The sequence below is a fragment of the Euprymna scolopes genome, chromosome 43 (assembly GCF_053919585.1).
Source record: "Euprymna scolopes isolate OS-2025 chromosome 43, ASM5391958v1, whole genome shotgun sequence".
Lineage (NCBI taxonomy): Eukaryota > Metazoa > Mollusca > Cephalopoda > Sepiida > Sepiolidae > Euprymna > Euprymna scolopes.
In genome coordinates, this window is record NC_136524.1 from 49,476,255 (window position 1) to 49,493,441 (window position 17,187).

Sequence of the window (17,187 nt, forward strand, 5' to 3'; positions counted from 1 at the left end):
TAGTGTTTGGCCGTTTGGGCAGTGTGTATGCACCAAGTTGATTATTATGGCATTTGTTTTTTAAATGACCCCTAAACAACAGAATAAGAATACTTCTCGATGGCATAATTAATAAAAAGATGTTTTATAAATGGAGCATAGTTCAGTTAGTTTGTTCATAATAAAAAATAAATAAAAACAGCTGATTTTTTTTGTAAACATATATTACCTGGCTTTTTCACTACATCAAAATGGCGTACCCCGTACCACCATCTCCCTTAAATTGGGGCACTCTGAATGATTATAAAGGTAGCCTGAACTGAACTCTGCTTTGCCTTCTCTTTTTGAGAATGGGTAAGTTTATTGCTAATCGCCTGAGGCGCCTCTCTTGGGGAAAACCGACGGGACTACCTAGGGATTATCATAGTGTACTGTTGATCATCTTAAGAGCGAAAAAAAAAAAAAAAATAGGGGGAGGGGGTGATTCTCGTTCAGGTCCGCCGTATTGCGACAGGCAACGAACCCTCCTTTTCCTAAGCAGGAGATAACGCCCGGGAATGCTCTCTTATGAGAAACTAAAGTCCTAATTAGTTCGTTGTATGGCGTTTATTTTCAGACAACTATTAAAAAAAAAACTGTTTTCTTAAAACATGCGACTACAACATATTTTTTACATTCCTCCAGTCCTCCAGTACAGTAAAACAAACCCAATGTGAACTTCTTTGGGGGTCTAATACGGAAATGCTTGTTTTGTCTCCGTTAGCAAAGATTACCATTTAAATTTGTTTACTTTTTTTTTTCGTTACGGAACAATGTCTGAAATGATAACACAATTCATGGTAAATTTTTACGACGTGCCCACTGCCCCAGTGCCCCAGCATATTTTAAACACCCCCAACCTCACCATGTTAAGAACGGGTTTCGGAATACCCCCACCCCCTCCAACCTCGAAAGCCGTTCTTAACATGGAGAGGTGTTTATTCCGAAAGCCGTTCTTAACATAGGGTGGTTGGGGGTGTTTATACTACGCTGGGGCAAGTCGTAAAAAAATACCCAATTCAGTTATTAAATTAAATTCCTAATATTGTACCTATTTACAATGCCTCCCCACGGTACAGAGTTAGACACCAGGGTCGCTTTTTTAACGCGGAGAAAAGGTACAAAAATAAAAAATTGTCTCAGTCGTGAAGGAGAAAACTGCTCCTCCACTGAAAGAGAACAAGAAATGGAAGTGCACTGCAGCAATCAGCATCTGAAGAACAGATACTACACTTTGATCTTGGCCAAAAGGCCAACAGATTGTAGTTCCTAATATTGTAAACGCCACCTCCAAAACAAACCAAGAAACATATATATATATATATATATATATATATATATATATATATATATATATTCCATCTCAATTAAGAACTATTGCAGTTATACTAGGAAAGATTTGGGACAGCCCAACTACATTTGTGAATATTTAACATGAACTTTAAATAAAATATGCCCCCAACTTGCCTCATCACGAGAGCTGAGTGAAGAGCGAGCGAGACACAATATTGTTTTTAAATGGGGAGGAGGTGAGTCGAGCTCCACTGAATTTAGACGAAAATAAAAATTACCTCTGTCTAGGAGGATTTCTACCCAGTGACCGAAGAGATAACATATGTAGAATAATGAAGCCAGAAGTGAATATAATCTACATTTTCATTTAGAACCTACAATATTTAAAACATTAATAACCAAAGAAATCAGTCTTCACTTGAACCTCAGGCTAGAAACTCATTACTGCTTCCGGTCTGTTTAGAGAGTATAATAAAAATAAAAGCCAATCTCATCATTTACAATAATATTACGTTTTCACTTTTTTTTTTTTTTTTTTTTAAATCATCGCTCATACTTATTCTCTCAATATTTAAGCACCAAATTCTCACAATATATTCTTTCACCTCCACGCTGTTTCTATATATTTGCTGGTAATCTTAGTCTCCCCCACGAGGGCAAATTTAAACATAAGGTCGGTTTTTAATAAGGGGAAACATCTGGCTCCTCCAAAATAAAAAAAAAGGGGGAACATCTAGATTGGAACAAAAATAAAAATTTCTCCTTCGCTGAGTGATGAAAAAATACATTAAGTGTAGCATCGGAGAACAGATACTACACAGTCTCTAAAGAAAAGGCCTCGGAAATTAAAATTTACCTTCACGGTGTTATTTTACTCGTTCTCTCTCTTTTATTATTACGTGTTTCTCTCCCTCCTCTCTCTAATAAGTGTAATCTCTTACTCTTACTCATTGATTCTTGTGCATTTTTTTCCTCATTTCGTTGTTCCTCTCTCTCTTCCTTTCTTTTATTATGTCACTCGTCTCGTAACCTATTCCCTTACCTCTTTTTTTTTTTTTTTCCCCCACTATTTAATAGATATCGTCTTCCCCACCATGTCACTGTTCCATTGTCATATGCTACCTTTCACTCACCATCTCTCTCCCTCCTTACGTACTGTTTCATGCTCCTCGCCCTTTCCCTCTCTCGCGCTCCTCGCCCTTTCCCTCTCTCTCGCGCTCCTCAGCCTTTCCCTCTCTCGCGCTCGTCACTCTTTCATTGTTATGCTATCCCCCCTCCGTCAGTATCACATTATTACTCTGTCCCCCTCTCTATCTCTCGGCCTTATTTTCTTACAGTTTATACGTATCTTTTTGAATTAGAATTTCAGAAAGAGGGCCTTCGTAGCGTTGTGAAAAAGGCATTTATAAGTCTTTCTAGAAGGACTTACTCTCTGGAAATATGTAGAGAGTATAAGAGATTGACTCTCTTGGTTTTTATATTACCATTATACTCATTTTTATGTCCTGATATAACGAACATCCGTAAGAAGAAAAAAAAAACGACAGTTTTTTTTTTCCGTTTTTTTAAAGACACATAACTATGTCTAGGTTTGACTATTAGTTTTTTTTTTATAATATCTATTTTTTCTAAATTTATATATATATATATATATTTATAAATATAAATGTATATATATATATATATTTTCTTTTTTTGAAGATGAACAGATAGACTTAATTTCAAACACACAGGATCTTAAACACAAACCAAACGTCTATTTATGCACATTTTCATTTTTTTTTTTTAATTCCCGACCCCAAACACAAGGCAGAAAAAAAAAAAAAAAAAAAATGAAACGATCTGTTCACATAAAAAAAACTAATTTTAAAAACTAAATATTTAATTTTAATTACCATTTAAAAAAAAAAAATTGTTTTTTTTGAACGATATCGTTGATTTGTTTTAATCAACCCTTTTAAAGGTATACATTTGAAAAATCCCAGTAAAGCTGTTCTATATCTACCATGGTAAGTATCATAAATGATTTCTCACATTTTTATTTTTCTCTCTGTTCGTGTGTGTATATATTTATGAGCAAAAACACTACAGTTTATTTTTCTTATGTAACCGTACTTTTTTTTAAAAATTTAATGCCAAGCATTTGTATTTGTCTATAACACTTTTTTAAAATTATCTTGTTCTTATTTTGTTATAAGCAATTTTAGATTATAATTTCGAAGATCAAAAAGAACAATATCCGTCCCGAAACTGAATTTCTTTATTTTTTGTCTTGTCGGTTTTAATTTAATTTTGACAATTTCTTCGTCCTAACTTGGACATTAAAATGTTTTTACCATTTTCTTCGATATAAATATTTTAAGATCATATATTTAAAAAAAAAAAAAAATCTTGGTGCTAGTGCAGAGAGTGATCCGCGCTATTTTTTAAACCGTATTTCCAAGTTTAAAGTTTTGTTTTTATTCAATTGTAAGGTTGAAGCATAGAATAGGTACAAAAAAAAAAAAAAACCCCTCCCCTCCCCATGTTAAGAATGGCTTTTTAAATAACATTATTTACGTCCGGATCACTTTCTGCACTAGTACCAAAATCTTTATCCACTTCCCCTCTTTTTTTTTTTTTTTTTTTCGTTTATGCTTGGTTCTTATTTTAAAATTCGACATAGTAAAACAAAACAAATCTTAGAGTTTATGTATTTTTGGTACCGCGCTATTTTTAAACAATTTTTGCTGGTTAAATTCAAGTTTCACGATTTTTTTTTTTTTTTTTTTTTTTTTTTTGTTAGGTGTTTATGATGTACGTACTCGTCACTGAACCGAGATCTTATATTCCAAAAAATCACTTAAATTGATAAAATACTTAGTATTTAATAATTTTTAGCAATTTTAATAGTTAATTATATCCATTAAGGATTTGATTTCGATAGTTTGAATTGAGTTGCCTTACATATTTATTTAAACACGAATAGGCCTAATAAAAAAAAAAAAATAGCGCATGTTTTAGTTAAAAAAAACAAAACAAAAAAAAACTTGTTTTTTTTTGGGGGGGGGGATATGTTCCATGACCAGTACGTGCATTATAAAAATTTAAAGATTTTTTTTTCTGTATATGTCGAACTCAATAACATTTTCCTCTCCTGTGGGGATCGAGTTTTATTTTAATTTTTTTTTTTTTTTTTTTTTTTTCTTAAATTGTGTGCTTATGTACTTATTTAAATAGTATTTTCAAGTTTCACGATATCTTTTCGTATTAAATTGTTAGTGGGAAGTACAGAATTTTACAAAACACCCTCTCTTCCGCATGTTAGGAATGGCTTTCAAAATGTTATTTTGGCACGGTAACATGAGTACATAAGTATAAAAAAAAATTTAAGCTCAAATGCGATTATGTCTAAAACCGAGGGATTAAATTAAGTTTAATACAAATTCTTGCGCGTATTAATTGTTCAAGCAAAGGAAAAAAACACAAATCTGGAAAAAAATAAATAAAATGCAGAATAGGCGACATGAAGTCCGCAGCAAACATTATCAAATATAATTTTTGGTGCTAGTGCTCTTACTGATCCGTCCGCTATTTTTAAATTTAATTTCCAAGTTTAATTAAAAAAATTTTATTTTTTATTTTTTTTATTCAATTGTAAGTTAAAGTATAGAATATCTACAAAACTTCCTCCCCATGTTAAGAATGGCTTTTTAAATAATTTTATTTCAGCACGGATCAATAAAAGCACTAGTACCTAATTTTTTTTTTCTTCTATAAACAAAGAAAATAAAAACTACACTATTTCATAAAGTATGTTTTTGGGTTATACTAAAAGCAAATTCGAAACAATATTTTACTTTATGGGGAAATTTTTACATTAGAACCACCTCTACAATTGTCTTAAATGACAACTTAAGGTTTTCGACTATGCTAAATAAGAAAATCTTTAAATTTTGCAGAGACAAATAGTTTTCGAGATATAAAACCTGTATTATGCAGTATGCACTGTAATTCGCTAACCGCCATGTTTGTACGCGCGTGCGATATGGACTAATCTAGGTAAATTTTCACATCACGTTCACATTCGGAGACTGTTTTTACCATCGGGGGGTTAAGTTTGTTCCGAAAGCCATTCTTAACATGAAATTATTCAAGGAAGTGCAAAAAGTCTTAATTTGTTTTACACGCATGCGCATTATTAATTTCTCGTTTGTAAATAAAGTCATGAATTACAATAACTTTTACATTGGATTTATCTCGAAAAATACGTGTCTAAGCAAAATTTAAATGCGCTTTTATTTAGTATAGACAAAAACCTGCAAGTCGTCATTTTAAAGAAAATTGTGGAGGTGGACCTAATGAAAAAAAAAACAACCCATTTTATCTAAAATATAAATATGCAATTTTAAAATTTTTTTTACGGCCTGACCCAGCGTAGTATAAATATCCCCAACTACTCCATGTTAAGAACGGCTTTCAGAATAAACCTCCCTTAAGAACCGCTTTTGAGGTTGGGGGGGGGTTATTCCGAAAGTCGTTCTTAACATGGGGAGGTTGGTGCATTTTACCAAATCAATTTTTTATTTTATTTATTTATTTATTTTTTTTTCGAAATAAAATTTATTTATATTCAGAATATAATATTCTAAGATAAATTTAAACTTTAATTAAGTTCAGTTTGTACTTTACTAGCTTTTGGAATATGTCCTATTTTTTTTATTTATTTATTTTTTTTTTTACATACTTGAGTATTGGTTAAAATCGATTTTTAGTTCCAAAACTTTGTCCTGAAATAAAATTATAATTCATCTATTAAATCTGTAAAATTGAACTTTTATGCAATTTTTTTATATCCTTCTGTGGCCATCTCCCCACCCCACCCGACATTTTATTTTTTGGTTGTCGACTTGTTTTATTTTTTTGTTTCGTTAAATTCCGTTAAAAATTGTCAGAAAAGAACGTTTTTGTCAAATATTTGTTCGTAAATACGATCTTGTTTGCTTTTTGTCTTGCATCAAAAATATTTTTAACGTTATTTTTGATGCAAGACACAAAAACAATGGCCGCCAACTATTATGATATTCAATAAAAAATAACATTTCTCAACGCTTTAAAATGTAAATTTGATTTCTTTTCGTTAAGAAAACAATTTAAAGACCAATTCTATTAAAAAATGGCGAGATCTGTCCGTGCAAATTCTACCGTCCTATTTCTACCTTTTCCATATTTATAAACTGATGATGCAATGTTTAGTCCTTGTCGCCTTGAAAACGAACAAACAGCCTTCCATTGAAAAAAGTTGCTTGTTTTTAGTTTTCATTATAGTTTAATGATATAACATGACCCAAGCAAGCCATCTTGAATTTTAATAGACATTTACTTATTGTCATGTGGATCTTTCACACTCTTTATCTGTTTTGTGAGTGTCTGTGTTTTGTGTTTGTATGCTTGTGAGAAATGTCGATGTAAAAGTTTATATGGCAAAATATCTTTTTTTTTTTTTTTTTTTTCCACTAATTTTAGTAATATTCATATTGGAAAAACTACGAGGTCAAAACATTCTTGTAATTTTAATACATTTCAATTATTCAATAAGAAAACAACCTTTTTTTTTTTTTTTTTTTTTGTAGTTATATATGGGTGTTTCATTTTACTGAAGCTGAAATTTTAAAAATCAAGGGGCCCCTTTTTTTGGGGGGGGAGGGGGCTAACACTATATTCGAATATTTCAATGAAGTTCTACTTTACATCTCAAACACCGAGTCACTAGAAGTTGAAAACAATTTTCCTCTCCTCAATTAACCATTTTAAATGTGCTACAGTATATCTTGAGTTTTCTTGATCTTAGTGGATTCCAGAACAAGAATTCATCTAGTCTGATGGAGTGTCCAGGTTCGAGGTAACATCACTTGGAGAAGGTGCAACATTGCAACATTCCTTGTAAAAACCAGTGTAGGTTGACCATAGCAAGGAGATCTTATTTGTGTCACGAATACCATGTGATTTTGAATATTTAGTAAGGGTTTATTTTTTCAAGGAATGTTTCCTCATGTCAGGTTGTCCTAACAAAAAAAAAAAAAAAAAAAAAAAAAAAAAAAACTGTACCGAGACCTTAGACACTCGAGGTGTGTATGTGTTTAAGTTTTTTTCTTTCAAATAAACACTGTCGAAAAATACTTTTGTAATTTGATTTCAGAATACAATGAACTGTAAATGTTTGACTTTGGCATATACACTTCCATTTTAGATCTCTACTTATTCGTAAGAATGCAAAATTATCGGGCTTCATTATTAGAGTGAAAATCAAAATATAGAATTTCAGGTAAAACTAATGGTATCTACTTGCCATGTCGAATTTAGTAACATTTCTAAAAATTATGAAAAACGATAAAGTAGAAAATTGATTACTAATAAAGTTTTCGAAATTTCATTTTTATAAACAGCATAAAATCAAGGGAAGTAACTGATGTCAGTCTTGTTACAATTAATGGCAGATATCAATGGAATTGTGAAAGTATGTTTTATGTAATGATGCAGTAATATTTAATTGCGGCATGACAATTAAGTAGATAACATTGCTTTTAGTTGAATTTGACATAAAACGTTAGTAATTATCATTGTGTTTTAATAGAGATTCACTTTTGGACTTTCAAAACGAAGTGCCAAATTTCTTTGATCATTGAAACAGAAACACCATTTCCAATCCTGTTTTCACCCAATTATGTGAAACAAAATGAAAAATAGTATAAGAAATTCTGTTCAATTTAAGTTCAATCTAAGATTGATTTATGACATTTTTAAAGCATTAGTTTTAGATCCGTCCTCTAAAAAATGTTCCACATTTGATGATTGATATTTTGGTGCTTTTGTAGATAAATGATTTTTTAACAAACGCATTTCCGGTGATAACATTACGTATTTCCTGTTGAAATTAATATCAATTTAAGAAATTAAGAAATATGATCCAAATAGAAAATGTGATAACAAAAAAATCATTCACAATTACTTTCTGAAATGCATTGGTTTAAAAATGACAGATCCTTAATTGAAGTCAATTTAAGGTGAAGATTATTTCCTTTTTCTCATATTGAATTAGTCGCATATTAAAACTCAATAATTGGATAAATTCAATTTGAACATATATTTTTTTTTTTTTTTTTTTTTTTTTTTTTTGCTGGATCATTTTTCGTAGCATTTGGGAATTTATACCAATTTCACCATGACCTGCAAGTATGTAGGGTTTTCACATGAAATGCTCTGGTTTAAAAGATGACCACTATAAACAAACATCAATATTTTTTATATATACATTGTATAAAGTTCTACACAAGTTTGTAAACTTTGCATTATTGATGTTTTTAAACATTTCTATGTAGTAATCATTTCGAAAGCGTAAACAGTGTTGGATATTAGAAACAAACTACAAATTTATGTTTATATTTATTTTGAACTTCAAAAACAAAATGTTGAGCGTTAAAATGGGGCTCAATTATTCAAGTTAGTAAAGATAATAAATAAAAAATTTAGAACATGCAACCATTAAAATCTTTTTCAAGTAAAATTAACTTGTATGAATGGACAAAACTTTAGAAACAAAATTATTCACAAATATTTTTTTACTCTAATAACGTGTAGTTCCAAATTCTGTCTCATGCTAAAAACAAAACGTAATTAGTAAACAGACTTTACCATACACGGAATATTGCTTTAGTAAGATCATTAATGGAATTGCATTGCTTGCCATTTTCATAAACCCTTCTAATGAGGTATCCCTGCAAATTTTCAAGAATATTCAAGGCTGACGTCTTCATCCATTAAAAAAATCCATTTGAAGTGCCATCATTATGGATCGGTGCTTTATTTTGCTGAAATAATCCAGTTCTTACCACATAATCGTCTTCCTCGATTCCTAAGTGATGCATATCTTAACATGTTTACATAACCAAATGCATTCAGTCTGCCTTTAACAATTTGCAATTTCATAATACCAACCCCACATCACTCCTCCTCCTCCTCCTTCACTAGCTCTGGTAGAAAAAGACTGAAGAAATTTTTGCATCCTGCCAGTAAAATTGAAAGCCATTTGGACCATTCACATTAATTTTTTTTTTTTTTTTTTAATCCACTGCAATCAAAAATCTAATTGTTTTAGTTGATGGTTTAGATGGTCCCACATTTAGTACTTTTTTGCAAATTTATTTTTTCTAATCCATTGCTATTCAAAAATCATTGTTTGAGTTGAAACTAGTTATTTTCAGCTACTTTATTGGATATGCCTCTGCTTGATTTCACAGTCCGAAGAATCCTTCTACCCATTGATGGGCAAATATTTTTTGGTGACTTCCTGGATTTTTTTTTTCATTTGGGACACTCAAAAACATGTGCACCTCTTTAACAGACCTTCCAATTTTGTTTGCTATTGCACAAATTAACTTTATGCCTGAATGCAAAATTCTGATCCGAGATGGAACACATACATCAAACCCATTGGCAAGGCTGCTGGAAAAACGATCATTCTACTGCTCTATCAGATATCTCCCTGCTGATGCAATTCTCTACCTGTATAAGAGTCAAGTACATTTAAGGATGGAGTACTGCTGCCACATCTGCGCAGGAGCTGTTAGAAGTAGCCTTGACACTTCAAATTAGACGTCATAGCCTAGTGGGAGATGCCCTTTTCTCTTCCATGCAACCTCATTCCCACGAGACGTTGCGAGCCTGTCTGTTTTGTTATTTTCGTGGCAAGTGCTCAGCTGATTTCCAAACTATGGTTCCTCCTGGTTTGACGTTCATGAAAAACACTTATGTAACTAAAACTACTATCAATAATTTCCCTCCCTTTTTATCTGTACCTAAACATAGATTCTATAAACAAAGCTTCTTTCTTAGAACTGCACACCTGTGGAACTCTGTTCCATTTTCCTGCTTTCCAGCTGATTACAATATGGTTGTCTTCAAGTCCAACGTAACAAGTACTTGATGAGCCATCCGCTTAAGTAATCCAATTTATCAAATTTCCACTGACAATTATATTTTCCTATTGACTACAATATACTCATTGACCCTTATTCTCGAGTGGCCTCTGGGCTTTTGATAATTGGTGACACTTTTGTAAAAAAACAAAACTCAATTTCTGTTAATTTCTTGCCTTTACCCATTTTGAAAACTGGGTTTTGCTGGTTTTTATGACATATTTTGAAAAGCTTGTAAAGCATTCTTCAGTTTTTGTCAACAAAAGTTTTGGCCAAATTTTAATGACTGCATTATATATTCTCTTAATAGACACAACATTATTTGCATAAGATAAATTCTTAAGATTTGCACAAATAATTTTAAAAGGTTTAGTGTTTCTAAAATTATGTCCATCACTGTTTAAGAAATCTAGCAAAAATCAATTGTCAGATTTTCATGACATTTTCGATATTTCATTTTGAAATTGATTCTATTTTAAAAACAGTTCATTAAATATGAGAACATTTTTTTTTTCTCCCCTTCCCCCTATTTTATGTTACAAAAACTAAAAGTAAATTTAGATTGAGCAAAATCCCAACATTTTATAAAGCTGAAGAGTTTAAATTAGGCATGGCCAAAACAGGGGAGAGTATTTTTTAAACTTTTTTTTTCTTTAAAAATCTACCAAAAATCTACCAAAAATCAAATAATAATCCAATCAATATGAAATTTTCACTGATTATCAAGTGAAGAATGAACTTTATAATTATATTATACGTTTTTTATTTTCACTGATTATGAAGTTAAATGATATTTTTTTCACTGATTATATTTTTCACTTATTCACTTAGGCTGATTAATTTTTCATTGATTATCAAGTTAAATGATATTTTATTTTTGCAAAATATTTTCGAAATTTTCACTTAAGTGAAGAATGAACTTTATAATGATGTACATTTTTTTTTTTTTTCCATAATCAATATATTTTTCCGCCTACACCTTCCTTTATTTGTGGGTACAAATATGCTTAAAATAAACGGCCAAAACCTACCAAAATGTATTGTGGGGAGGATGAGGATTGTACAGAAAACAGAAAAACTGCACATATTATATTTTACGGTTGAAAATCCGAAGTGTGTGTGTGTGTGTGTGTGTGTGTGTGTGTGTGTGTGTGTGTGTGTGAAATTGCATATGTTAATAATTAAATTTCAAATTAGCAAAAAAAAAAATATATATTTTCATTATCTTTATGAAAAACACTATTTAAATCTTTGAAAACTAAATTTAATTTTCTTTTAGTGATCCCGATATTGCTAATATACTACTATATAGGATATGCTTTGAAGAATCTGTACCAAAAAAGGAAAAATGGGTAAATAACTGCACATTTTGCTAAAAATATGATAATTTCTTTTGGCAATTTGTTGTTACATGATATTACTTCACCTATGGAAGACCATAACGGCATAAAAACAGTAGTTCTGTATTTATAAACAATTGTTATCTCCCTCTTTTCCAAAATTATGTCAGTCTGCCGCTATGGGATGCTACAATTTTAAGGCCCAACAAATTCTAATGCGTCTTTTTTGCAAATTATCCAATAAAAATAAATTGGAAAAACAATTTAATATGGTTTATGGAAAAGTTTTATATGGTTTATGGAACGAGTATATGCTTCACAGGTTACAAATGGGAAAATGATTGTAATCATGAAATTAAAAATACATTCAATTTTTGAAAATAAAAAAATTTATGGTTGCTGTAAAAGAAAAATATCAAAACAAAGCAGTTTCAGTTTCTTTTTATTTACAAGTATTTACTAGGAAAACTTTAAAGCATGATAGAAATTAGTGTGAAGGAAAAAATATAAATAAAAAATAACAATATTGAAGGTATTTCACCATAAATGGCATTTGGAATTATAATTTAATTCAATTATTAAAAAAGGATATTTGCTTGTTTGGTTACATTAAGAAAAATACTATAAGGGTACGAGTGACCATGAATAAAAGGAGGTTATGTCATCCATCGTTGTTGATGAAAACCAAACATCACTGGTTTTGGGGCTAAGATCAGTGTACTATCTGTTCTGATGTTAAACTTATCCTTTCCTTATTCAATGAAGGAGAAATCTTTCTAGACTGGGGCAATTTTTATGTTTGATCTTATCCAGAATGCCCCATTTTGGGAATCTGATTTTCCCCACATTAAAAACTGATCTTGTGTCTAACTCTGCCCTCCTGGGGGAGACAAGTAAATAGGAACATCACTGGTTTGTCAAGTATCTGATGCTGTGACTTGCATTTGACTTTGTTAAAAGTGTGGGGACTTGCATCTACCACACTCTATCATCCAGAAACACTTGATCCTGATGGCAAGACAGGGTCAAGACGATCAAGCGTGATACTAGATGCAAGAGTTGTCTCCAACGCATACGGCACCTAGCATTCCCAAAATGCTCATCTATCTGGTACTGACCAGCCTTATCGTTGCTTAACTTCGGGGGTTATGTAGGTAACAAAGTGTGTGTGTGTGTGTGTATGTGTGTGTGTACATGCATGTATGTATTGTTTATGAAAATAAACCCTTATTCTCCACTTAATCGTCAAAACAAATGTTAGGACTAAATGAATTTATTTTGTCTTATAACGACTTCTTTAAAAGTAACATTAAATTTTGGATTTTTAAATTTCGCCACGTGACTTCTATATATCGATAAAAGATGGAATTATTTGAAATTGAAGTAATTTTATATTTTTGCATATTCTTATAGCAAATCATTGTAAATCTAAATCTTAATTCATTCAAAAATCTTAAAAAAAAATTGCAGTGATTTTTTTTTTTTTTTTTTTTTTTTTTTTTTTTTTTTTTTTTTTAACTTAATATTTTAAAATTCTATTAAAAATAGGCAAGTTTTATATTCTGCTTTTAATATAAAATTCAGGATTTCTGGAAAAAAAACCCAAGAATAATGGATTTTAATTTGTTTTAAAAACTTTAATTTTTTTAATTTAAATGATTGAAAAAAGTTAATATAAACAGTTAATTATTTCACTTACCTTGAAGTTGTAAATAAAATGGACATAAAATCAATATTATGTTAAAAACTTTTTTCTTTATAAATATATAATGTAGTTGAACTAGTCTGGGTGCTCGGCATTGCCTGGGCGTTTGGAGGTGTGTTGAGCCAAAAAAGTGGTGGCAGGCAGGCTTGAACCCCTACCACGAAGGAGAAAAAGTATGTGGAAAAAAAACAAAACGTGATGTCGTCGCTGTTTCGTGCATCATCAAACTGGAAGTGGCAAAGGTTTAAATTAAGGTTAGTCAATCGAAAAGAGGGTATGACTTTTGAAAATATTGACAAAAAAAAACTACCCTCTCCCTGTAGAAAAGTGCCCAGTTGAGAGTGAAGGAATTAATGTTTTTAGCCAATTCTTTAATATTTGTTGTCCGAAGGATCGAGTTTCAAAACGATACCAATCTTGTGAAAATCAGTCACCTCTGTCAGACAAACATACATACATTTAAACAAATAGGTGAGATTATAATTATAGATTACAGAAAGTTTATCAATAGTCTTGGTCATTGGTTACCTGACTACGGTATCGAGATTTTGACCCTCTTCTGTTGAAGAGTGTTAAATAGTACTAGCAATTCACATGAAAAACAAAGTTTTTAAGTTAAGTTCCAGTATTCCGCGATGTAAAGTTAACCAGAATTTTGAGTAACGGTTTAAAATTCTAAAATTTAATATAATATAAAAAAAATTAGTACTCACAATTTTAAAATAGCAAATTCTAGCACCACTTAAAATTATTTTAATTATACAATTCTTATTCATAGTAGGTACAACTTGATTTTAGGGTCTATTTTACAAATGTAAGGAAACCTGTAATAAAATTAAACAATAGCAAAAAAAAAGTAACTTCCTTTTCATTTTAGCGTTTTTAATCATTAGGTACCTTAACACGAGATGTAGATTAATGTGCCTATGTGTAACATAATTAGAAAAAATTTAGGTCCATAAAAATTGCAACATTTTATAAAGCTGAAGAGTTTAAATAATCTATAAATATAAAAGCGAAAATGTATGTATGTATGTTCGCTTTTTGTGTATGTCTGTAAAAGGCTTTTTTCGCTGGACTTCTCGGTCAGCGCATTCCTTAAAACTTTTTATATCTGGTCTAAATGATAATATCTAGGAGTTACGAACAAGGGTCGCCTGTCTATTTTATTTGCCCGACTTTCATGCGCTATTTTTTCCCGATTTTTAGAGCGTCCCGTGTATCTTTCGCTTTTCAGTATAAAACAAGCGAAAACTGCCTTGCAGCCGCGTTATGTTTCGAGGTCAAACATCACGTGACTTAAGTTTCTCGCACCTGTTAATTTCATTTTATAAACGTTAAATTGAGATGCTTTTCATTCCTCTTCTCTCGTGGCCGAGATGGTTAGGCCCCAGGGTTTTTTCCTTTCGTTTCCATCTCCACGTCAAAGGTTCGGGGTTCAAGCCTACTTTCCTATTAAAACTTTTTTTTCTTTTACACCTTCAGACACCTGGCCAACTTTTTTTTTTTTTTTTTTTTTTAACAGGGTTGTTTTGAAACTCCCCACCCCCACGCTAGTTAAATGTAAAAGTGAAAATGTGTGTGCACTTCTTCTGTATGTCCAAAAGGCTTTTCCCATCGGCCTTTTTGCTCGGCTCCTTTTAAAACTTTATATCACGTCTAAATCATAACTACGACTTAAGAATGGGGGTCGCGGCTATCTTTAATTTGCCCGACTTTTACCAGCTATTTTAAATCGCTGCATCTCTTCGAAAAGCGAATGATGGGGTGGGGGTGGGGGAAACAGTAGCGCAAAACTAGGTCAAACATCATGCCACTTAACTTCCTCGAACCTGTATATTCACTTTATAAACCTTAACTTCACACTTATCAATTCCTCTCCCCTCGTGGCCGAGATGGTTAGGTGCCTGGCTTTTTCCTTTCGTTTCCACCTTCGCGTCAAGGCTTCAGGGGTTCAATCCTATCTTCCTACTAAAACTTTTCTTTTACACCTCCAAACACCCGGGCAACGCCGGGTATCCCCCCCCCGCTAGTTATATATAAAACTCATTATTTCATTTACCTTGAAGTTGTAAATAAAGTGGACATAAAATCAATATTATGTTTTGAAAAAAAAAACGTTGATTTTTTTTTTTAAACTCGATAATATATAATTAAATTACCACACAAAAAACAATTCTAAAAACAGTTAATTTTTAAGATTTAAATAGTATAAAATTTACATATTTTGCGATTTTAAACAGATTTTTGAGTAAGGTTTCTCAATTTTTAAAAAATTTTCCTATAATATAAAAAAAAAAAAATGAATATTGACAATTATAAAATAGCAAATTCGATTACAACTTGAAATTATTTTTCATTAAGATGTTTTCTGGGGGGGGGGGGGCAAACTTTATTTTAGCACCTATTTTCAAAAAAATATACAGTCTCAAATTAAATTAACATAAACCACGCTGCTTCCTTGATTCAATTAAAGTGTCTATCGGCTTCTATAAAAAGTATGTACAATTATGATAAACACAATGTTGACGTGGCTGATAGTGCGTAAAATGTTGGTGATTTTACATGAAAATCCCTAGCATACATCATAAACTTTTCCATTTTTTTCTTTACTTTTAATTGCCATCATAGGTGCTTATTCAGATTGGCACTTATTACACTAGCCAACAAAAAAAATTGTCAAGATGTTTCAACTGTTTTTACCTAATTTGGGGGTACTGATTCCAGAAATGCTGTCACTTTTTTTTCTATCAGGTCTAGTTTTTCTGCTATGGTATCTCCACACCCAACTGTGTAGGAAGCCGATAGCTACAATAAAGATGGGCAAATTAAAGAAATATTTTTGTAATTTTCAAAATCTTTAAGCCAGCACCTCCCCCCCTTTTTTTTTTGTAAGCGTATAAACAATATAATTTTAATTAATCATGTTGACTTTTCTTTTCTTTCTTTTAAGAGATGATTATAGCTATTTCCTGAAAGTCGCGTTCAACAATATATTAGTAACTTATATAAATTTAAACACACGTTTTTATTAAGAAACGAGTCATGTTTACATTTTTTACTTAGCATTTCAGCCCGGCGTTGCCCGGGTGTTTGGAGGTGTATGTGGAGCAAAAAAAAAAAGGTGATAGTAGGAAGGCAGGCTCGAACCCGTACCGCGAAGGAGGAAAAGAACAAAAAAAAAAAAAGTGACGTCTTTGCTGTTACGACCACTGACAAACCGGAAGTGACATGTTTAAATTAAGGTTAGACCATCGAAAAGATATGACTTTCGGAACTATCGGTGAAAAAAGCGACCCCTCCCTGTAGAAAAGTGCCCAGTGGAAGGGGAAGAAACTAATGTTTTTAGCCAATTTTTCGGTATTTATCGTCTGCAGGGTTGAGCTTCAAAACGATACTGATCTTGTGAAAATTCGTCGCCTACATACATTTATATATTGGTAGCTCAAATTTTCGACACAAACCGATTAAAAAGTCCTATCTCTGAATACCCTTTATGTAAAACTTCAAATGGTTAAAACCAGAAATTGTCTGAGTAATTTGGTAGACCGCAGCAAAAAAAAAAAAACCCTCTGCTGCGGCGCAGCAGAGGGTTTTTTTTTTTTTTTTTTTAACTTTGACCCCTTAACATTTGTTTTTGGCTCAAATCAAGTTAGTGAGATCCATGTCCAAGGAACCTATATCTAAAATTTCAAGTGTTTAGACCCAAAATTGTTGGAGTTTAGTAGAGTTCTCAAAGGTCAAATAGTTGAACTTTGACCCCTTAACAGCCAAATTTCTGTCTGAAAACTGATTACAAAGATTTTCCCAAATCTCAGTACCCTGTATATCAAATTTCGAGTCTGTAGACTGAAAATTGAGTTATTGTGTAGGGAAA

The 17,187-nt window shown here is 31.5% G+C and overlaps 1 protein-coding gene and 1 pseudogene across 4 annotated transcripts in view; one reads left to right on the forward strand and one right to left on the reverse strand.

The window, feature by feature from the left end:
* Positions 1-1,106: 1,106 nt before the first annotated feature.
* On the reverse strand, positions 1,107-1,284 carry LOC145268528 (U2 spliceosomal RNA; annotated as a pseudogene).
* Positions 1,285-3,178: 1,894 nt separating this feature from the next.
* The window catches only part of LOC145268337 (uncharacterized), a 158,461-nt gene continuing 144,452 nt past the window's right edge, over positions 3,179-17,187 (forward strand). For all 4 annotated transcript variants that reach the window (XM_080123834.1, XM_080123835.1, XM_080123832.1 and 1 more), the window contains exon 1: positions 3,179-3,320. In XM_080123834.1, the coding sequence (XP_079979960.1) occupies positions 3,318-3,320 (3 nt within the window). In that variant the 5' untranslated portion in view covers positions 3,179-3,317. The remainder of the gene's footprint in view (positions 3,321-17,187) is intronic.